The 21,728-nt window shown below is 45.3% G+C and overlaps 1 protein-coding gene across 5 annotated transcripts in view; it reads right to left on the bottom strand.

Moving 5' to 3' along the window:
• The window catches only part of PIGG (phosphatidylinositol glycan anchor biosynthesis class G), a 55,703-nt gene extending 34,458 nt beyond the window's left edge, over positions 1-21,245 (bottom strand). For 3 of the 5 annotated variants that reach the window (XM_049630110.1, XM_049630107.1, XM_049630111.1), the window contains exons 1-5: positions 20,982-21,245; positions 19,931-20,136; positions 10,695-10,904; positions 8,815-9,003; positions 7,752-7,893 (exon numbers count right to left, since the gene is read on the bottom strand). In XM_049630110.1, the coding sequence (XP_049486067.1) occupies positions 7,752-7,893; positions 8,815-9,003; positions 10,695-10,904; positions 19,931-20,136; positions 20,982-21,135 (901 nt within the window). In that variant the 5' untranslated portion in view covers positions 21,136-21,245. Of the gene's footprint in view, positions 1-7,751; positions 7,894-8,814; positions 9,004-10,694; positions 10,905-19,930; positions 20,137-20,618 lie in introns of all 5 variants that reach the window. The other 2 variants (XM_049630108.1, XM_049630109.1) reach the window with 2 other exon arrangements.
• Positions 21,246-21,728: the final 483 nt, after the last annotated feature.

Raw genomic sequence — 21,728 nt, 5'->3', positions numbered from 1 at the left:
CCTTCTTGACCAACCCTCCACTGATGGGTTCTGGGTTATACTTAGAAAGAACTAACTACGCCAATTTTTTCATTTGTTTTTCTTCTAGTATTTTCTTATATTAAGTGCTTTGATCTGAAGCAAAACAAAACCTAAAAGAAAAATCCCACCTTAAATTGATTTTGGTGCTGATATTGGTGGTGGTGCCAGTGCTATTCCGAGATTACTCTGGGTGTTTATGGGATACTCATCTCCAGGGTCGTTGACAACCAGGATTCTAAGCTTAGGAGGAAGACAGAAAAGACGTAGGGCCTAATACTTTCATTTTACAGCAATGAGTGTGAATTGCAAGTATCAATACAAACTCAAGATCATTTTTATCTTAAAAAGATTTCCTTGCTTTGTCCAGAAATGACAAATAAGCCAGTATCCAGACAGTGGTCCTCAAAGATCCCTGTCCACTGAACAGAACTAGGGAATCCTGGAAAAGCAGCCGATTCCAGGTCCAGGGAAGGAACTGTGCAATGGGAGGCTGGAACCCTTCTCAGCCTAGAGAGCAACAGAACTCTCAGAGAGACTAAGGTGTTTGAGACCTCAAGGCTGGAAGGACTCAGGAGCTAATCTGAATCAGAGGCTCCTACTGGCCAAAGATGGCACACTTTGAGTATTAAAAAGAATATTACTTATAGGGAATTGAAACAAAATATGCTTAGATCCATGGGTTCACAATGCTACTAAACAACAACAACAACAACAACAACAACAGCAACACAAAACCCTAACTGGTCACAGATGAAGTGTGCTAGTGACTCACAGTGAACTAAATCTTTGGTCTGAAATTGGTAAATAAGTGGGAAGAATAACTCATCATTAATCCTCTGTTATATAAATGGTACCGGTAGGTAAGCAAAAGTAGATTGGGGAAGATTCTCCTTACAGAATGATTCAGGCTAGTTAATGAAGAATTATACAATTAAAATATCACTGTTTGCAACCTCCAGTGAATTACTGGCCCTAGTTGGTCATCAGTGGCTACTGGCTTCACAATACAGCGAACAGTCAGACACTGTGCGCTTCCTGCTGGAAACAGCCTTATGAAAACCAGCCGACGGGATCTGAATCTGCCTCCTGGTCAGACAGGGTTCACAGAGGATATGTTAGCAGACAGTGTAGAGAGAGACTTCCCAGGACAAATAGCCACACTTCTTCAACAAATAAACTGTGGGAAAATAAAAGAGGATGGAGCGGGGACCTATAGACGGAAGAGAGCGTAAAGGGTTACATCAACCAATCTCAGTGCGTGGATCTTCCTGGTATCTCAGCTCAAACAACCAAAGAGGGAGACCGACATTGGAGATTTGAACACTGACCATTTGATGAATTAAGGACTTAATACTATATTTTAAACGTGCTACATTAAGAAAGTAAGAGCACACATCTTCTAGAGACCTACTTCCAAGCAAGAAAGGAGAGGAAAGTGAGCGAGAAGGACAGAAGATGTAAGATTGGCTGTAACGGCCCATGAACACTGAAACTGGGTGGCGGGCTTTGCCTACTTTTGCAGGTCTGAAAACTCACATAACAAAGAGTGTTTCAAAAAAAGATTTAAATGTTTTGATCCGGAATTTACACAGGTTTAAAGAATGAGGTAGATTCCTAGCATAATTTTTTTTTTCTAGAAGGTCATGACATCACTTCTGGAATGCCTTGTCTTTTCTCCACTGCTGTGAAATGCCACCTTTTGTCACCAAATGCTACTGGGGTCTACTTTTCACCTCTTGATTTTGCTCCATTGATTAGTGTGACTAGCCCTTGCCAGCAATATTTTGATAACTGCAATTCTGTAATACTAATACAAGGCAGATCACATTACAGAGTGGGTTTTATATCATGGAAGAAGGAAACACATTTCAGAAAATCATTCTCCCCCTCCAGCAGCCAGGCCTTCTCCCACCTGCCTCATCTCCACTGGCCCTAGCAACATGCTCTGTACAGCTAAGCCACCTTTCACACATTCAATCAGCAAATACTGACAGCCACGATGTGCCAGTATTCCAGGCTGGAGGGGCAGAATATGAAAGAACAGGCAAAGTCCCTCCCTCTCTTCATGGAGTTTACATCCTGGTAGCAGGAGGGAGACAAAATATACCTGCTCTGCCCTATGTGGAAGTGAAGCACAAGCATGATCTCCTTCTGGGACCCCCTGACCCTGGATGGACCCAGATCTGTGCTTCTCTTTATTGGGAGGTTGGAACTCTGGGGGTGGACAGTAGCAGGCTGGGGGTGTATGAAATCACATGGCACACAATCCCAAAGTGCTTATCTTTCAGATCAATAAACGCCTTAAGATTTTTTTTTTTACATTTTTTAAACGTTTATTTATTTTTAAGAGACAGAGAGAGACAGTGTGAGCAGGGGAGGGGCAGAGAAAGAGGGAGTGACAGAATCCGAAGCAGGCTCCAGGCTCCGAGCTGTCAGCACAGAGCCTGACGCGGGGCTCGAACCCACGAACCATGAGAAAGATTTTTTTTTTTTATTATTAAAACAAGCAACAAAAATGTACATGAATTTGTAGGCTAAAAATAAGCCTGCAAAGACCTATTAGGAATGGTGGCATGGGGAGTTCTGTGGGTCAGCTTGCCAGGAGAACAAGCATAACTGGTAAAGAGCATAAAAACCACCACCAGCACAATGATTTATAGCCTCCGGAAACCATCTAGGGCATACGGCAAATACAGAAACCTTTGTTCAAGAAAATCTAAAGCTTGGTAGGAACGGGAGAGTGTGAGGCCCTTGAGGAACCATGACCCACTCTCTTCCCCCGCCATCTGCAGCTCCGTGGGACACAGACTACTCTGAGAGGGTGCACTGAAGAACACAGGGCTCCCTCTCCCCCCGGGGCCCTGTGGAGGGCTCTGTGCTCTCCCTGCGAGGAACAGGCTGCCAGCATTGCTCATCCTCCTCAGCTGTGTAGTGCACACCCTCAACAGCAGTGGAGTGGCTGGGAGCTACCTTGTCCTGCCCAGCCTCACCCAGAATTTCTATGCAAGGCATAAAAGGCCTACAGTACTGGGGCCCACTCACCCTTACACCAGTCTTGCCGGGTGGAGGCTGCCCCCAGAATAGGCTAGCAGAAAGACCAGAGGCGACTACACAGAGCCCCCAAGAGAAGGGGACTGTTGTTACCACCCATAACTAGAAACTGTGGCTCAGAGAAACCGCCCAGGGCAGGCCACAAAACAGAGCAAAACTCCCCACAAAAGAACTGACTTTGTTTGGAATAGAAGGTGGTGAATTCACACCTAGGAATGCTCTTTAAAACAATGGAGATTTTGGAGGTGGGCAGCTGAGAGGAGACTGGTAGCTTCGTGACAGCCACAAGCTAAACCACAGGCCAGCTAAGTGCTCAGAGAGGAGGGCCTGGGGAGAAGACAGCAAGAAGGCTCAGAACCGCCTCAGAGAACGGCCTCAGAAAGAACCCTTCAAAGGGGCTCAAATATGAGATCAGATTGTGAAGCACATTTATCACAAACTGTTGAAAATAAGGCAGTCAGCTGGCAGTGAGTGGAGCCTGACAGCTGGGTGTGACAGCAACAGAGAGCCACTGAGTCTGCGGTCACCCCAGCGCTGCTGTCCCCGCACAGGAGCAACAGCAGACTTCACGCTGTGGGAGATGACCTCACTGAAATGGTCAAGCCACGGCACTCAGTAAATAAACAAGGAAACGACAATGAAGACAGGCCTGGGCTGGGGGGTGGGCAGACCTGCAGCATCCAGAGTTGCTACAATAGATTATTTGAGATGTTCAGTTTTCATTGAAAACTGTGAGTAATTATACAAAGAAACAGGAAAGTAAAACTCAGAAGGGAAAGCAACAGAACCTCCCAGGGAAGGGCCCAGATGCTAGAGGTAACAGACTGTCTTTTCAGCAGCCACAGTAAATATGCACAAAGAGCTCCAGGAAACTATGCATAAACAAGTAAAGGAAGGTCTGATGACAATGTTGTCATCACATAGTGATTATCAACAAAGAAACAGAAATTATAAAGAAAAGAACCAAATGGAAAGTGTGAAAATGAAAAACACAGTAACTGAAACGAAAAATTCACCATAGCTGAATAGCAGATTTTGAACTGGCAGAAGAATCACCAAATTTAAAGTCAAATTGATAAAAAAATATACAATCTGAAAAACAGAAAAATTCCCAAATTTGATGAGAACTATTCATCTACACATCCAAAAGCCTCAACGGACTCCAAGTTGGATAAACACAAAACATGCATAGCATAATACAAGAGCTGGAGGCGCTGGGTGGCTCAGTCGGTTAAGCGTTCGACTTAAGCTCAGGTCATAATCTCATGGTTTGTGAGTTCGAACCCCACATTGGGCTCTCTGCTGTCAGCATGGAGCCTGCTTTGGATCCTCTGTCTCCCTCTCTCTCTGCCCCTCCCCTGCTCGCTCTCTCTCTCTCTCCCTCCCTCCCTCCCTCAAAAATAGCTAAGCATTAAAAAAATTTAAAAAAAAATTCTGAAAGACGAGAAGGGAAGCCCAGGTAGACTGGGATGATGTGTCATCCAAAACTGTGGAGGCCAGAAGGCAGTGGGATAGCATATCCAAAGCACTGGAAGAGAAAAGAATGGTCAGCTAAGAGTCTTACATCCAGCAAAACTATCTTTCAAAAATGAAGGCAACATAAAGACACCCAGGGTAAAAACAACAACAACAACAACAACAACAACAACAACAAAAAACAAAATAAAAAAGAAACTATTAATTGCTAGCAAACCTGGATTATAAGAAATACTAAAGGAAGTTCTTTAGGCTGAAAGCAAGTGACTCCATGGTTAATTCTGATCCATAAAAGAAGCAAAGAACATCAGTAAAAGTAATTATACAATTATAGAACACATAAAAACATATTTACCTTCTTACTGAATTAAAAAACTATTATATAAAACACATATACAGTTAGGTCTTCAGTTTGTAACATGTAAAAATATAACGTACTTGACAATAACAGCACAGAGGAGGGACATAGGGGCAAAGCTGTATTGGCAAAAGAAAACAACACCATATGAAAACATCTGTGCGCGCAACTTCTTTCCAAATGTTTACAGTAACATTATTTCTAACAGCTGAGAAGTGGAAACAACCCATGTATCTATCAGCTAATGCGTGGATACACAATGTGGTCTATCTGCACAACAATGTAGCCAAACAGAGGAGTGAAGTCCTGACACCCGATACAACTGTGGAAGAACCTTGAAAACATCATGCTCACTAATCAACAGCCACTCACACAGGGCCCGGTACTACGGGGTCCATGTACATGAATGTCCAGAAGAGACAAATCTATAGAGGTGGAAAAAAGATCAGCGGTTGTGTAAGGGCAGCGCTGGGGGCAGGGGGACTGGACATGCACTGTCCTAAAATTAATACTGACTCTGAGCGAACTAGATACAGCGCAGTCCTGGCTCATAAAATCAGCATAATGAGACTACCGAACACAACCATTCCGGAAACAAATGTACAGATAACAAAAAGCTTGGAACCCACCCACCGTTGGCACTGCGGTCAGTTGTCAGGCATCCGCGCATGCAGCTGCCCTGGCTGCTCCTGGCTCTGAAGACGCAGCCAGGCCTCCCAAGGAGATTCTTAAATGCCCACCTTGAAGACGAAACTTCAACGCTATAGTTCAACAATAACCTAACAACGCACAATAAAAACCACCCACTTGGTTGTCTCTCTTCCTCCCCACACTACGAGGCCCCTGAGGGTGAAGGCTGCCCACAGTGTCCGGTGCAGTGCCTGGCCCACCACAGGTACTCAGCGTACCTCCACTGGATGGATGAGTGGAAAGACTGTTTCTGGCATGGGCTCTCGCTCAGGTAGGGGAGCCACACAGGACCCTGCTTTGGGTACACAGTGTGGGAAAGTCAGGTGTAGGAAGTTGGTGCTCTGGTGAGTAGAGCCTTCACTGGAAGGCAGGCAAGACACCTAGAATGCAAAGGCCCAGGTCACAAGAGCCAAGGACTTATATTTTAGGGGGTCAGATGTCCGAGGGGAGAAAGCACTATTAAAAGACAGAAGGAAGTCAGTGGAGTTCTGCCCCAACCAATCCTCAAGCAAGTGGAAGATTCATTCATTCAACAATTCTTTTTGGCACTGATCATATACCAGGCAATGTTTAGGCCCAAGGCAGGCATGTACCAATGAACAAAATAGACTAGGTCATGCCCGACTATAGCTGAAGTGCAGAGAGGAGGCAGATATTACACGCGTCACATCTAAGTCTTTAACTACAATCTAAGCAAAGAATGATGGAAGGATGCACAGAATGCTGTGAAAAATGAACAGAGGGAAGGCAATTTGGTCTCGTGGATGAGCAACTGACGTCAGATGAAACCAAGGATGACTGGATCTGATGTGGCGACAGAGTCGGGGGCATGTGGGGAAGAGCTTGCCACTTGGAGGACCCATGGGAAGGGCAGAGGACAGGACATAGTGAATAGTGATGAATATGGCTCAGGATGAAGCTGTTTGGTAGGAAAGAAACCTCATGTAGGACTTACCTGACCCAAAGTTTAGCTACTGAAAGGTTTTATGTACGGGAGATCGGGGATGGTCTGGAATGTGGGGAGCAAGGGAGAAGGAGGGTGAAGAGAGACACCTAGGTTTCCGATTGGAAGAATCACACGAAGGTGCCATTTGCTGGCAGAGCAACATGAGAGGGCAGATTAGGATGTGAAGCTGTCATATTTCTCTACCTGTGGGAGACCCAAGTGGAGGTGTCAGACAGGCAGCTGAGTAGACAGTCTGGAGACTGGAGACCAGAGAAGAAAGACAGCTGACTAGACACCAAAGTGAGAGTTAGGAGGAAAACCAGACACATGGGAGGTCCCAGAACTAGGAGTCAGAAGTGCCAAATGGTATGGAAGGATTGCGTGAAAGGAAGCCAGAGTGTTCAACTCAGAGATAACTGGTGGGCGAAGGTGAGCGTGTGGTAAAGCGAGGAGGCAGAGGCCAGCCTCAAGTGCAGGGTGAGGGAGGGCAGATAGCTGTGAAGCAGGCCGGCCTGCATGGGTCAGAGCTGCCCGTGTATGTTTGGGGTGGAGAGTTGGGTGTCTTAATGCTGAAAGATGGGCCCTCAGGTAGTCCTGCTCTGACCCTTAATAGTTTCCAAAGATGGATAGTTTATAAAAATTTTAATTACTAACGTCTCTTTCTTTTAGTTCATCTATGTGTTCAGATGTCTCCAAGCTGCTGGTAATTTTTATTAGCACCTCCAGATATTCAGGCAGTGACATTCATACAACAAAATTTCCACAAGAAATGTCTGCATTATAAGAATTGGGGTGAGAAATGTAAACTCCAAACCCTGGCTGCACCCTGTCCCACTACTTCTCATCTTCACATTGCTCAGGGTATTTCAGACACACCCAGCTTCCCAAAATTGATTTTTAAATTTAAAATCAGACTATAGAAAGAAGTTACGTAAAATACCGTTTTAAAACAGTAAACATCCCGGGGTGCCTGGGTGGCTCAGTCAGTTAAGTGTCCAACTTCAGCTCAGGTCATGAGCTCATGGTTCATGAGTTCAAGCCCCGCATCGGGCTCTCTGCTGTCAGCATGGAGCCTGCTTGGATCCTCTGCCCTCCCCTCTCTCTACCCACCCTCCACCCCTCCCCCCTCCTGCCGTGCACACGTGTTCACTCTCTTAAAAATAGACATTAAAAAAAAAAGGAGAATAGTAAACATTCCTAAATCCTCACCAGGCTTCCTTTCAAATGCAGAACTGATTAAGATCAGGGGGGTGTTAACTTCCTCCATGGAAGAGGCCCCGTGACTTCCTGTTTCCGACATTCCATGATCACCACAAAGAACCAGCAAATTGGGTGAAAGATTCTCTCTTTCCTACAATGCAAAGGAAAAATATTTCAGTTGCATTCAGACTGAGGAGAACGCATGCTCTTGTTAAGGAAAAACTTTAGATTTTAGCTGTACTCTATAAATAGTAGCTCTTTCTAAACGTGTTAGACTTTTTTTTAACCTATGAGCTTACAAGATCAAAGGGTTAAAGTCAAAGAGTACCATAAATAAAACAAACAGAATCACTTGGAGGTCACAGAGCCCAGGAGGGGGTACATTTAGGGCCTCCGAAGGCAGAGGATTTGAGCTTGGTTTCTGTCTGCCATTGCCGAGCTGCGAGAGCCAAGGTGCCCTCCTTGTCAGGCCTGTCTCCTGTGTGTCAAACGGGGCTGCCCCTTAGCCCCAGCGTTCCAGCAAAGGGCCTTTGCTGTTCTCGGATTTGCCCAGCAGGCTCTGCCTTACCGCTACTGCCTCTTCACCTGGAACGCACCTTCACAGATGGCGGATCCGCCCCTCTCTCCTTTCAAGGCTCCACTCACATCTCACACGTCCTGAAGGACAGCTGCTTTCATCTCACGGTTTAAAATCACAGCTTCTCTCTCAATGCTGTTCCCACCTCTTGCCCTATGCTCTCCTCTGGCACTAATCACTTTCCAGTATACTTATGTATTCATTTATTATGCCCCTTGTTTGTCCTTCCTGGCAAGAGTATAAGCTCCACAGATGCCCAGACAGGAACAATGATATAAAAGGCATTCTGGAACTAGTAGCTGCTTAAGTGGGTGAGTGGTAGACAAAACCAGAGCTGCTGGAGGCTGAGCCTGTGCTCTGTGCTTACAGGTGAACTGAATGATGGTGGGCGTGGCATTCACGTAGGTCCCAAGTCCACTTCAGGAACTTGGTTTCTCCTAGGAGACGCTGGCACAGTGACTCTAGCACTCCACGGCGCTCCACAGTGAGCCTCACCTCGGACAGCAGCGAGGTGTGGATCTTCATCAGGATGTTGTCCATCTCGCTGAGTTTGTGCCCGATCAGGGGGCTGCTGGGCCCGGAAATGTGGCCGATGTGGTCCAGCCCAAGGTAGTGGAGGATTAACACATCCCAATCCCCTCTTTTTAATACTTTATCCAAATGCCTTGTAACATTATCATCCACCTGTAAAGGGGGAAAAGTAAGTATGAATAACTCCTCGTTTCCCTTGATCTTCACTCTCCAAGAGAAAGTGATACAGTCCTTTTAAAACCTAAGCATTTATTTTAGGTAACAGGACTAAGAGTCTGAAAAGAGCAAAAAACCCTAATAAACAAACAGAAAAAGCTGTCATAAAAAAATTAAACAAGGGGTGCCTGGGTGGCTCAGTCGGTTGAGCGTCCGACTTCGGCTCAGGTCATGATCTCACAGTTCGTGAGTTCGAGCCCCGTGTCAGGCTCTGTGCTGACAGCTCGGGGCCTGGATCCTGCTTCGGATTCTGTGTCTCCCTCTCTCTCTGCCCCTAACCCACTCACATTCTGTCTCTGTCTCTCTCAAAAATAAATAAACATTAAAAAAATAAAAATAAATAAATATTAGCATTAGATTAAGCTTTTACTAATACTGTTTCACATTTCTAAGTTACAGATAGAACATGTTATACAGATAATTTCAATGAGAAGTATTATTCTAAAAAAAACTCTGCAGGATCCATGCTGGGAGTTAACTAACACTAAGCAGATAGCCAGGTCACACAGGTGCCAGAGTTCAGGTGACCTCTGGGCTGAAGCTGAGTGTCCTATGAGAAGGCTTCTCTGGGAGGAAAGACACAGCTTTCGGCAACTAGTAGAGCAGCCACTGAGAGCCGGGAGCCTGGTCAGCCCTGACCACTCAGCTGGCCCACCTCCCTCCCACTGGAAAGTCACTACAAAGGGAAGGGTCTCTAATTGATGAGACAGAGGACGAGAAAACTCAGTAACTGCTTCATCTACAGACGTCAACTTCAGGAAAGGATATCACCCTAAGCAAGACTGCAGATGCTCCACGAGGCCCAGCAAATTGAGCTGCTGTGCGTGTGCCTCCAGTCTATGGGGACTCCCTCTGGAGTTGACCAGGGTCAACTGTCTTTAAATTGATTGATTGATTGATTGATTGTAGAGAGAGAGAGCACACGAGTGGGCAGAGAGGGGCAGAGGGAGAAAGGGAGGGTGGGAGAATCTCAAGGAGGTTCCACACTCAGCACAGAGCCTGACACGGGCTCAATCCCACCATCCTGGGACCATGACCTGAGCTGAAATAAAGAGTCAGATGCTCAACTGATTGAGACATCCAGGGTCTCAGCCAGGGTCAGCGTTCTAACTACGGGACTAATCATGCCCTCTTTCTTGTTGGAGACTGCACTCCCAGCACAGGGAAATGCCCCTCAGGACCAGGCTCCGCCCAGCTCACCATCTGTCCTCCCACCTCTCCACTGGGGATGCCACCACACTAACAGGAGAACATCCTCAAAGATCCCAGAGAGGTGACGGAGTCCTCAGGCTCTGCCCTGTACAGATGCTGCGCCCGCCATTCTGTCCACTTGGGAAGTCCCTACTCACTTCTCAAAACTCAGCTTAAATGGCTCCTTGCTGGCTGGCCCTGATCCTCTGTACCCCCATCAACAGGTGCTTGGCTGTTCCAAGAGAATTTTGATCACAACTGCATCAGGGTTCATGTCCCTGGGCCGTAACTGATTATGTGAATGAATGGACAATTTTTACAACCTCTCCATACTACTCCCAATATACTAATAAAAGCCACATACAAAACGATGTTGCCTCTAAGAGTATATCAGACTCCATCTATCATGACAAAATTTTCTTATTTGAAAACCTGACCTCTGTATAATCTGACACAAAAAATGAGGTTGTTCCATCATATTCCACAAAATGCTGTGGGAATAATTTCACCCATGTTTCATCTCCATAAAAGATCATTCTTTTCCCAGCTGCTTTTGCCTGTGTGATCACATTGTCTTCCAGCAGTGCAGGGGAATTGAGGTTCCTGACAACATCGATGAAGCCAGGGAGGCTCCCTGTCATCAGTGCCTGCAGAAGGAAACATTTGAGAACTTAGACCATGGAATCCAAAGCACAGCGAGGGAAGGGGTGCCAAAAATCATTTTATGGATGAAAGAGGAAAGCATAAAACTAGGGCATCCTCAATACTGGAGGGTGGGTCAGTGTTAAGACAAAGGGGAAAGCTGCACATACGTTCTGGCAAAGCTAGCAAACCTGATCACAAAGACTTTGTTGTATTTCAGCCAATGGGAGGATGGAGGAGGCTGCGGGCAGCTGGATGACAGTGGTGGACAGGAAAGCCGTGAGTTACAGCAACTGAAGCAGATGGCAAAGTGTGTTATGCATCGAAAACACAAATCTGTTTACTCAACCACCTGTCAGGTCCTCACCTAAGCTTCAAATCTGCTCTGTGTGATGAGCAAACTCCATGTACTGATCTTACAACACAGCAATTCTAATGTCCACCTTGAGTGGATGAACAGTTTCTCACACACACCTGGGAGGAAAGCAGTCTCTAAGCAAAAACTCTCAGGAATTCCCATCGTTAACGGGCCCAGGTTGCTGGTGGGACACCCCTGCTCCACACACACACACACACACACACACACACACACCCTACTGAAATTTCTGGGAAGAAAGGGTAGGCGTGACATATTGCCAATACCTTTCTGATGTAGAGTTATGTCAACAACCTCCCTCATTTTAGCATAGAGTCTAAGAGGCCATTGTAACAGGTCATGTGTCTCCTATGATCTGGAGTTATCCAACAACCCATGATACTGGCACCCAGGGACCTATGTACTGAAATAAACAGAAATCTGGACAGTGCCAACAGGCATACTAAGTTTTCCAGGACTTCTTTAACAGCTAAAAATGCAAATATGGATTAACCTGACTTCTGGAATGCCAGAGGAGCTTGGCATATCTCCTCCCATAAGAGCAATGATAAATGGGACCAAACTGCCAAAAGCAACCATTTCCAGACTTTGAAAGCTCATCAAGGATATAAAACAAATTGAGAAGTTCTTATCTAAGACAAACTACTGAATCTCAGGAAGAGCTGTGAGTCCCTGTGCTGTTTAACATAACCTGCTCCCCTTCTCCTACCCCTGCAATATAGCAGCCATGGGGATCCGTCTGACCTGGAGCTGCCCAGAGAAGTCCCATGCCAGGGATATGTTGGAAGCAAGGAAGGCCAACCTTACAGCTGCCTGAGGGGTCAGTGCTGTTTCTGGTAAGAGAAAGGCCTAACATTTAAAAGTCACATCTGGGGGCGCCTGGGTGGCTCAGTCGGTTGAGCGTCCGACTTCAGCTCAGGTCACGATCTCACGGACCGTGAGTTCGAGCCCCGCGTTGGGCTCTGGGCTGATGGCTCAGAGCCTGGAGCCTGCTTCCAGTTCTGTGTCTCCCTCTCTCTCTGCCCCTCCCCCGTTCATGCTCTGTCTCTCTCTGTCTCAAAAATAAACGTTAAAAAAAAAATTAAAAAAAAAAAAGTCACATCTGGGTCACAATGCTATGAAACTTGAAATCAACCACAGGAAAAAGTTTGGAAAACCTCCAAATGCATAGAGGTTAAAGAACATCCTACTAAAGAACCAATGGGTCAGCCAGGCAATTAGAGAAGAAATTAAAAAATATACGGAAACAAATGAAAACGAACACATGACAATCCAAACCCTTTGGGATGCAGCAAAGGCAGTCCTACGAGGAAAATACATGGTAATCCAGGCCTATCTCAAGGAACAAGAAAAAATCCCCCAAACAAAATCTAACAGCACACCTAAAGGAACTAGAAGCAGAACAGCAAAGAAATCCCAAACCCAGCAGAAGAGAAATAATGAAGACCAGAGCAGAAATAAACAATATAGAATCTAAAAACAAAAACAAAAACAAAAAAACAGTAGAGCAGATCAATGAAACTAAGAGTTGTTTTTTTTTGAAAAAGTAAACAAAATTGATAAACCTCTAGCCAAGCTTCTCAAAAAGAAAAAAGGACCCAAATAGATAAAATCACAAATGAAAATGGATTTATTACAACCAATCCCTCTGTAATATAAGCAATTATCAGGGCCTACTATGAAAAATTATATGCCAACAAACTGGACAACCTGGGAGAAATGGACAAATTCCTAGACACCCACACTCTTCCAAAACTCAAACGGGAAGAAATAGAAGATTTGAACAGATCCACAAGTAGTGAAGAAATTCAATCAGTTATCAAAAATCTCCCAACAAATAAGAGTCCAGGACCAGATGGCTTCCCTGGGGAATTCAACCAGACATTTAAAGCAGAGATAATACCTATCCTTCTCAAGCTGTTCTAAAAAATAGAAAGGGAAGGAAAACTTCCGGACTCATTCTATGAAGCCAGCATTACTTTGATTCACAAACCAGACAGAGACCCAGCAAAAAAAGAGAACTACAGGCCAATATCCCTGATGAATATGGATGCAAAAATTCCCAACAAGATACTAGCAAATTGAATTCAACAGCATATAAAAAGAATTATTCACCATGATCAAGTGGGATTCATTCCTGGGCTGCAGGGCTGGTTCAACATTCACAAATCAATCAATGTAATACATCACATTGATAAAAGAAAAGATAAGAACCATATGATCCTGTCAATAGATGGAGAGAAAGCATTTGACAAAATACAGCATCTCTTCTTAGTAAAAACCCTCGAGAAAGTTGGGATAGAAGGAACATACTTAAACATCATAAAAGCCATTTATGAGAAGCCCACAGCTAACACCATCCTCAATGGGGAAAAACTGAGAGCTTTCTCCCTGAGATCAGGAACATGACAGGGATGTCCACTCTCATCACTGTTGTTTAACATAGTGTTGGAAGTTCTAGCATCAGCAACCAGACAACAAAATGAAATAAAAGGCATCAAAATTGACAAAGAAGTCCAACTTTCACTTTTCGCAGATGACATGGATACTCTACATGGAAAACCCGACAGACTCCACCAAAAGTCTGCTAGAACTGATACATGAATTCAGCAAAGTCGCAGGATACAAAATTAAGTACAGAAATCAGTTGCATTTTTGTACACCAATAATAAAGCAACAGAAAGACAAATAAAGAAACTGATCCCTTTCACAATTGCACCAAGAATCATAAAATACCTAGGAATAAACCTAACCAAAGATGTAAAATCTGTATGCTGAAAACTATAGAAAGCTTATGAAGGAAACTGAAGAAGACACAAAGAAATGGAAAAGCATTCCATGCTCACGGATTGGAAGAATAAATACTGTTAAAATGTCAATACTACCCAAAGCAATCTACACATTCAATGCAATCCCAATCAAAATTGCACTGGCATTCTGCTCAAAGCTAGAACAAACAACCCTAAAATTTGTATGGAACCACAAAAGACCCCGAATAGCCAAAGTAATATTGAAGAAGAAAACTAAAGTGGGAGGCATCCCAATCCCAGATTTTAGCGTCTACTAAAAAGCTGTAATCATCAAGACAGTATGGTCCTGGCACAAAAACAGACACATAGACCAATGGAATAGAATAGAGAACCCAGAATTGGACCCACAAATGTATGGCCAACTAACCTTTGACAAAGCAGGAAAGAGTATCCAATGGAAAAAAGACAGTCTGTTTAGCAAATGGTGCTGGAAGAACTGCACAGCAACATGCAGAAGAATGAAACCAGACCACTGTCTTACACCATACACAAAAATAAACCCCAAATGGATGAAAGACCTGAATGTGAGACAGGAACCCATCAAAACCCTAGAGGAGAAAACAGGCAACAACCTCTTTGACCTCAGCTGCAGTGATTTCTTACTCGACACGTCTCCAAAAGCAAGGGGATTAAAAGCAAAAATGAACTATTGGGACCTCGAGATAAAAATCTTCGGCACTGCAAAGGAAACAATCAACAAAAGGCAACTGAGGGAATGGGAAAAGATATTTGCAAATGACATATCAGGCTAGTATCCAAAATGTATAAAGGACTCACCCAACTCCCGAAAAATAATCCAGTGAAGAAATGGGCAGAAAACATGAACAGACACTTTTCCAAAGAAGACATCCAGGTGGCCAACAGACACATGAAACAATGCTCAACATCACTCATCAGGGAAATACAAATCAAAGCCACACTGAGATACCACCTCACACTGGTCAGAGTGGCTAAAATGAACAAATCAGGAGACTATAGATGCTGGCAAAGATGTGGAGAAATGGGACCCCTCTTGTACTCTTAGTGGGAATGCAAGCCAGTACAGGTGCTCTGGAAAACAGCGTGGAGGTTCTTCAAAAAATTAAAAATAGATCTACCCTATCACCCAGCAATAGCACCACTAGGAAGGGATGCAGGAGTGCTGAGGCATAGGGGCACATGCACCCCAATGTTTATAGCAGTGCTTTCAACAATAGCCAAATTATGGAAAGAGCCTAAATGTCCATCAAGCGATGAATGGATAAAGAAGATGTGGTTTATATATACAATGGAATACTACTTGGCAATGAGAAAGCATGAAATCCTGCCATTTGCAGCAACGTGGATGGAACTGGAGGGTACTGTGCTAAGTGAAATAAATCAGGCAGAGAAAGACAGATACCATATGTTTTCACTCATATGTGGATCCTGAGAAACTTAACAGAAGACCAAGGGGCAGTGGAACGCAGGGGGGTGGGGGGAGTTACAGAGAGGGAAGGAGGCAAACCATAAGAGACTCTTAAATATTGAGGACAAACTGAGGGTTGATGGGGGGTGGGGGAGAGGGGAAAGTGGGTGATGGGCATTGAGGAGGGCACCTGTTGGGATGAGCACTGGGTGTTGTATGGAAACCAATTTGACAATAAATTATATATAATACATATAATTATAATATATATTATATAAAGGACAGCTATAGCATATTTCTGTAAGCTCCCACATATTCCTGAAATCTGGATGCACACACGGGGCTGAGTGTGCACTCAGGAGAGATCAGACAGTGCCTAGTTACCGGTTCCTTCCAGCTGAGCAAAAGGCACTGCTCACACAGAAAGTGAGAAGGCAGGCTTACTACGTGCCTGAACAGTGAGAACAAACCATACACAGAGCCCTGGAAAGGGTGGAAGGCCCACTGCATAATGTATTTAAGCACAACCTCTGACCAATCATTGGCTAACCACTAACTATGCTCACCAAGGGGTAACCTTTCAGAAGACCAGCTTAAAAATAAAAAACAAGAATTTAAAACAAAAATGAGCATACCCGTTACTGTGCACTCCAGAGGAGACAGACTCTACAGAAAGAGTTTAGGCAAGTGATTACACTAACAAACCAACAAAATGACAGCAACAACCACCACTCCTGGGGTAGCGGATCAAAGTCCAGAGTGTGGTGGTGGTTGCACGGCTATGCCACATTTGTTAAATCTCACCAAACTGTGCACATAAAAATGTATGCGCTGCATCGTATGAAAATTCTATCTCAATGAAATTATTTTTTAAAATGTGAGCCTCTCCCCCTCCGTGAAATCCTACTGCTTCTAGGTAACCAGTTACTCTTGGCGAGTATCATACCGTACCTTTTCCTGTATGTGTACAATCACAAAGGTACATATTTTTCTTTACCAAAATGGTAACAAACTATATAAATAATTCCACAACTTGCTTTTGTTTTTCAAATGCTAACATATCATGAACTTCTTTCCCCAGAAAACACACAGCTGCTGCTGCTTCTTCTTTTTTAGCACCGACAAAGCAATCCAGTATTTGGACCAAGACCATTTTAATGGACATTTATTTTAAAAAGCTTCCAATGGAAGTGCCATCTGAGCTGAGATCTGAAGGCTGACATGTTGTCTAGGGGAGGGGAAGGGAGGTGAGGCGGGGCTTTCCAAGGGGGAGCACCGCAATCTGTGAAGGCCCCAAGGTTGAAGGAGGGCAGCACACTTGGGGTACGGAGAGCTATGGGGATCCTTGTGGATGAATGACACAGGAAGAGGGAAGGCAGCTCAGATGAGGGTGGACAGGTAAACAGGGACAGGACCATGTAGCCTCAAGGCCTGGGTTAGCACCCAGAGTTTAAGCCAGCGCACCACGAGCTGCTTTGTTTGGACAGGCAGTGCAGGGCTTGGCTCAGTGTTGAGAGTACCTGTCCACCTCATTTCATGTGAGGAAGAGGTCATCACCAATCTTTAACTTTTTACAATGTGATAGACAAAAACTGGGTTTACAGATTGATTTAGTTTGCTTTGCCCTGATTACTAGTAAAGACATCTTTTCCTATGTTTACTCGCCATTTCAATGTCTTCCTTTGTGGGGTTCTTTATATCCTTTGCCACTGGATTGTTTTCCGTCAGATTCTCTTTACACATCACGGGCTTAACATCTTGTTTGTGATCTCAGCTGTAAATGATTTTTCCAAGTTTATCATTTGTCAGTTGACTTAGTTTATAGTGTCTTCCACCACATAAAGGTTTTCTGTTTCCACGTGGTCTAATCTGTCCATTCTTTTCCCAGGGGCTTTTATAAGGCACTTGCCTCCTTCTCATATTAGGCTGGGTTTCCACTGACATTTTCAAGGAGGGCAGGGACTATTTAGTACCCTTCACCCTCCTGCATGCCTGCAGGAGGCATGCAGGCAGCTGAGAGCCCTGGGAAGTCTAAGTGAGAGCCCAAGCCTGACATCACCTTGGAGGTCTTCCTGTGGTTGCTGTGGCCTTGGGAATAGTAGTTTCTTGCCTTCTGAGACTGAAGGAGGGCTCTGCAGAGACTACTGGAAGAGGATGTGGCCTGGTCACTCTATTGGGCAGCACTGCTGTGTAAACTCACTGTGACCAACAGAGGCTCTGGAGCCACACACACATAGGCTTAGGTTTGGTTTCTGATGTCACCTGTGTGGTTTTACCACTTCAAGCCTGTTTCCTCATCTGGAAAATGGAGAAGATGGCAGTACCTGCCTCCCAAAGCCTAACATGGGGCTGTTGTGACAGCACATGAGAAAATGCCTGTGCTCTGTGCTCACTGCAGTCAGTTGTTCAGTACCTGTTCCTTATTGTGACTATAAATTCCCTGAAGAAAGGAAAAGCAGTCACATATTAGTTAACACGAGAAAACGCTATGAGGGGCATTAGTCTGGAGTCATTTAGGTCAGCATTTTGTGACAACTGCATCAACACTTTGAGATTACTGAAGTCCCTTCCCTAACTGAAGGCAGGGTAGGGGACACACTCCTTAGCCAACACTACCCAATCCTACCAAATTCTAGAGCTGTGTAACCCTAACTCCAGTATGGACTTCCTGTTCTAGCTCCTCCTTGATGAGGAACGAGGACCAAGAACCTGTAAAGGACTGAAGACAAAACAGACGAAATGAAACAAAACACCGGTTTCATGAAATGACACAAATGGGCTGGAGACGGGAGGCCCTAAGAACCACAGCGGCCCACATACGGGTCTGCACACCCATTTACACATTTTGTTACACACCTGCTCAGATTCCTAGTAATACTTTTCTTACCAGAACGAAGGAGGAACGGGTTCCTTCCATACTTCTGATAGAACAGATAAAGACAGTGCTCCTGATGGTAAGGAGTCTGAATGCTTTTCTTCCAGCTTTCACAAGACTGGGCTCAACAGAAGGAGTACTCTTAAGAGACCATTCCTGAGCTTCTTGACTAAAGGTGCTCCCCACCTCCCGCTCCTCATCACTCCATCATGTTGTCCTCCCTGATTTCTTCCATAGCACTTATCACTTTCTGAAACTTTGATTATTTATTTGTATACTTACACATTTTCTGTCCCCTCAATCAGAAATTAAGCTCCATGAGGATAGGGCACTTGCTGTCTTGTTCCTCACTGAAACCCTCTTATCTAAAACTGTGTGGTACACAGACGATGCTCAATAAATATTGCCTAATGACGGACACACTACATCCAAAAGTGGCAGAGAGTGGGAAACTCAAGAAAAAGAGCCAATGAAAGATGTGGTTTTAATCCTTACAATCCCAGGCTGTTTTATCCATCCAGTAAACAGTTACTGAGTACCTACTAAATGCTGCCCCAAGCTTTGAATCAAGAAGTGGCTCTGTCTCATCAAATATTGACGTGTCACATGATCAGCCATAGATGTAAGGCTTAGCCAGGACTTTTATACCATGCTAGCAACGTAGTCACAAACTTTTAAGCTCCTCTGTCCCTTTCTGCTGCCTCCTCTTTACTCATCCTCAGCTTAACTTGAATGTAATTTCTTCAGATAGGCTTTTCTGACCCTCAATCTAAATTGGGGCTCCTCCTAACCCACCCAGCAATGAGCATCACATCCTGTTCTTTCTCATCATGCATTAATCACACTTTAAAAGTGAACATTAATTTGTCTACTCATTTGTGTAATGGCTAGGTCTCTCCTAAGTGACTAAAAGCTCCATGAAGGTAGATAACTATTTTCTCCCAAATGCATACCCATTACAATACTGACACATAGTAGTTGCTTAATAAACAGTTCTTGAGCCAATCAATAAAGCTGTACTTTTTTTTTTTTTTTTTCAACTCATAGTTCTTGGGTAAAGCACCATATGCTTTAAAGCCACACTCACTAGGCTGAATACCTGAAACAGGTATTCACTAGAAACACTAGAAACGGCCAGATCATGCAGGTTTGATCACTGTGCATACCACAATCGTTGACGAGTTATCGAACTTATCTGAGTTTGCTTTCTCATCTATAAAATCATAATGAACTGGATTAACCCTAAAGGCTCCTTTCTGGAATGTAGGTGACCCACTGACAATTAGAGACCAGGTTAGCAAGGAGGACACTAGCTCTTGGATTAGGCTGACCTGAATGATCTGGATCTAAATACTTTACGCTTTCCAACAAGTGTGAACTTTGGCTACTTGACAGGGGGCATAAATCACAGGTCTCAGTTCTAGCCTACCTTGTGAGGCTTCTTCAGCATTTTATTGTCCCAGCCAGGTTGACAACACCAAACTAACTTCTACTTAGTAAAAATTGGGACTCCAAGTAAAAGAGTACAGCCCCTTCAAACCTCCCAAAGATCAACCCGTATATAACAAAGTCAAACCATTTACCTTGATTCGAGGCATAGTAACTGTAGGTGGCTTTGCTTCAGCCACAAAACTGTGAGATGCTCCTTTTTCCACGAGATAAGTCGTGTAGGGCATAAATTTCACACCCTTTGACCCAAACACAAAATCATCTCTCAAGGCATCTATCAGCATAATAACAACTTTACTGAAGAGGGGTGGTGGGAGCTTGGTCCAGTTGGAACTGGCTCCTAAAAAGGTTTGAAAGAAAAAAGGAAATTGAACTTTAAACTGTACTTAGCATCCAAGCAGCTTGTAATCTACTTTTGCACCGTATATATTGTCATATCTACCTACCTCAATCCAAAGAAAAGGACCTGTTACTGGTAGACAATGCGGGGGGTGACAAATACACTGAGAGAGCCCCAGTATGAAGCAGTAAATTGCCCTCTGCATGGTGAATACTGGAAAAGGGGAGTCCCTTCGTGAAGGTCCTGAAAATTGGACCTTTAGGGAGACTGATTCAAAACAGTGCTGCAGGTAGGAGATAGGGAAGCATTTACAAATTGTGTTTACATGGTCAGTGGCTGGTATTGTGTGGCCCTGGTCCAAGCGGGAGAGCCTTTTGTACTGCTGGGTAGGTGAGGGCTACTGGGGAGAATAAAACAAACAAACACCAACCTCTTAGAAGAATGTCATAGAAGAAAACGCGAGGGGTCAGCAAGTATCTTACCTGTTATGTCTTATTAACCAAGAAACGTGCCTAGAAAAGGGAGTGACCCAAAGGCCTGTCCAGGGAATGGGGCGGGGGGTGTTAGCTGGATGAGCAGACCCGGGGGGAGGCAAGAACCAGGGTGTGGATAGCTTTCTTTGCGGCGACCAGGGAGGAGATTCGAGGCGGGCTAGTAGCGGTGGTTGCCACAAAACGATACAGAAAGAGGCTGGGGTGGTAAAAAGGGGGCTCCTGGGTGTGGAGACCAGAATGAAAGAGACGAGCACCGGTAGCCCGAGAAGTCCAAGAGGCGAGGCTCAGAAGGAGGGTTCTCTGGAGAAAGTGGGGCCAGGGGAGCGGAGACGGCCGGGGAGGGGTCCGTACCAGTGGAGGGTTCGGGCGCTGGGGGCTCTGCTTGGTGCTCCGTCCTAGAAGAGGAACGAACCGGAGCCGGGAAGAATCCCCGAAGGAAGAGCGCGACCCCGAGCACCTCGATCACTACGCAGCAGGCGGCAAAGGTCCCGGAGCCCAGCCGCATCGTGCCCACCCGCAGGGCCAGGATCCGTGCTCCCCCACCCCTCACAATTGCGAGCTCCCTCCCAACTCTCCCTCTGCACCGGCTGCTTCCGGGAGCAGCCCCTGAACAAGCTTGAACTGGCACGCGTAACAGGCGGTGACTCGTGGCGTCATCACGTCCGCCGGCGCGCCAGAAATATGCAAAACAGACGGACGCTTCCGGGTGCTGGTAATCCCAGAGTCCTCTTGCGAGCACTTCCGGCGCGCGCGCTTGCGCCTTCCCTCCCGCCCGCGAGGCCCCGCCCCCGCTTTCCAGCTGGAGGTGTTGGGGGTGTTTCCCGTGGGTAGGAAAACCGAACGTGTGCCATTCCTCCTGCCGGGAGCTTTCGCATGTGTCACCTCAGCCTCCTGAGTCTAGTGCCTTCGCTGTCAGAACCCTCACCTTTCTTGGGCAGGTCTGAGCAGCGGGCGCCTTCTCTGAGCTGGGCTTCAAGTTGGGCCGCCGCTGCATCGCTAAGTGACCTAGAGAAGGTCAAGCTGACTTCCTGGACTAGGGTGTCCCTGTGCGAATTACACTCCAAGACATTGTTGAGGCGCCGTTCCAGACCCCTTACT

Source organism: Panthera uncia, chromosome B1 (assembly GCF_023721935.1).
Source record: "Panthera uncia isolate 11264 chromosome B1, Puncia_PCG_1.0, whole genome shotgun sequence".
In the NCBI taxonomy this organism is placed as follows: Eukaryota; Metazoa; Chordata; class Mammalia; order Carnivora; family Felidae; genus Panthera; species Panthera uncia.
The sequence above is the reverse complement of the archived record's forward strand: the minus strand, read 5'-3'. Positions and strand labels throughout refer to the sequence as shown.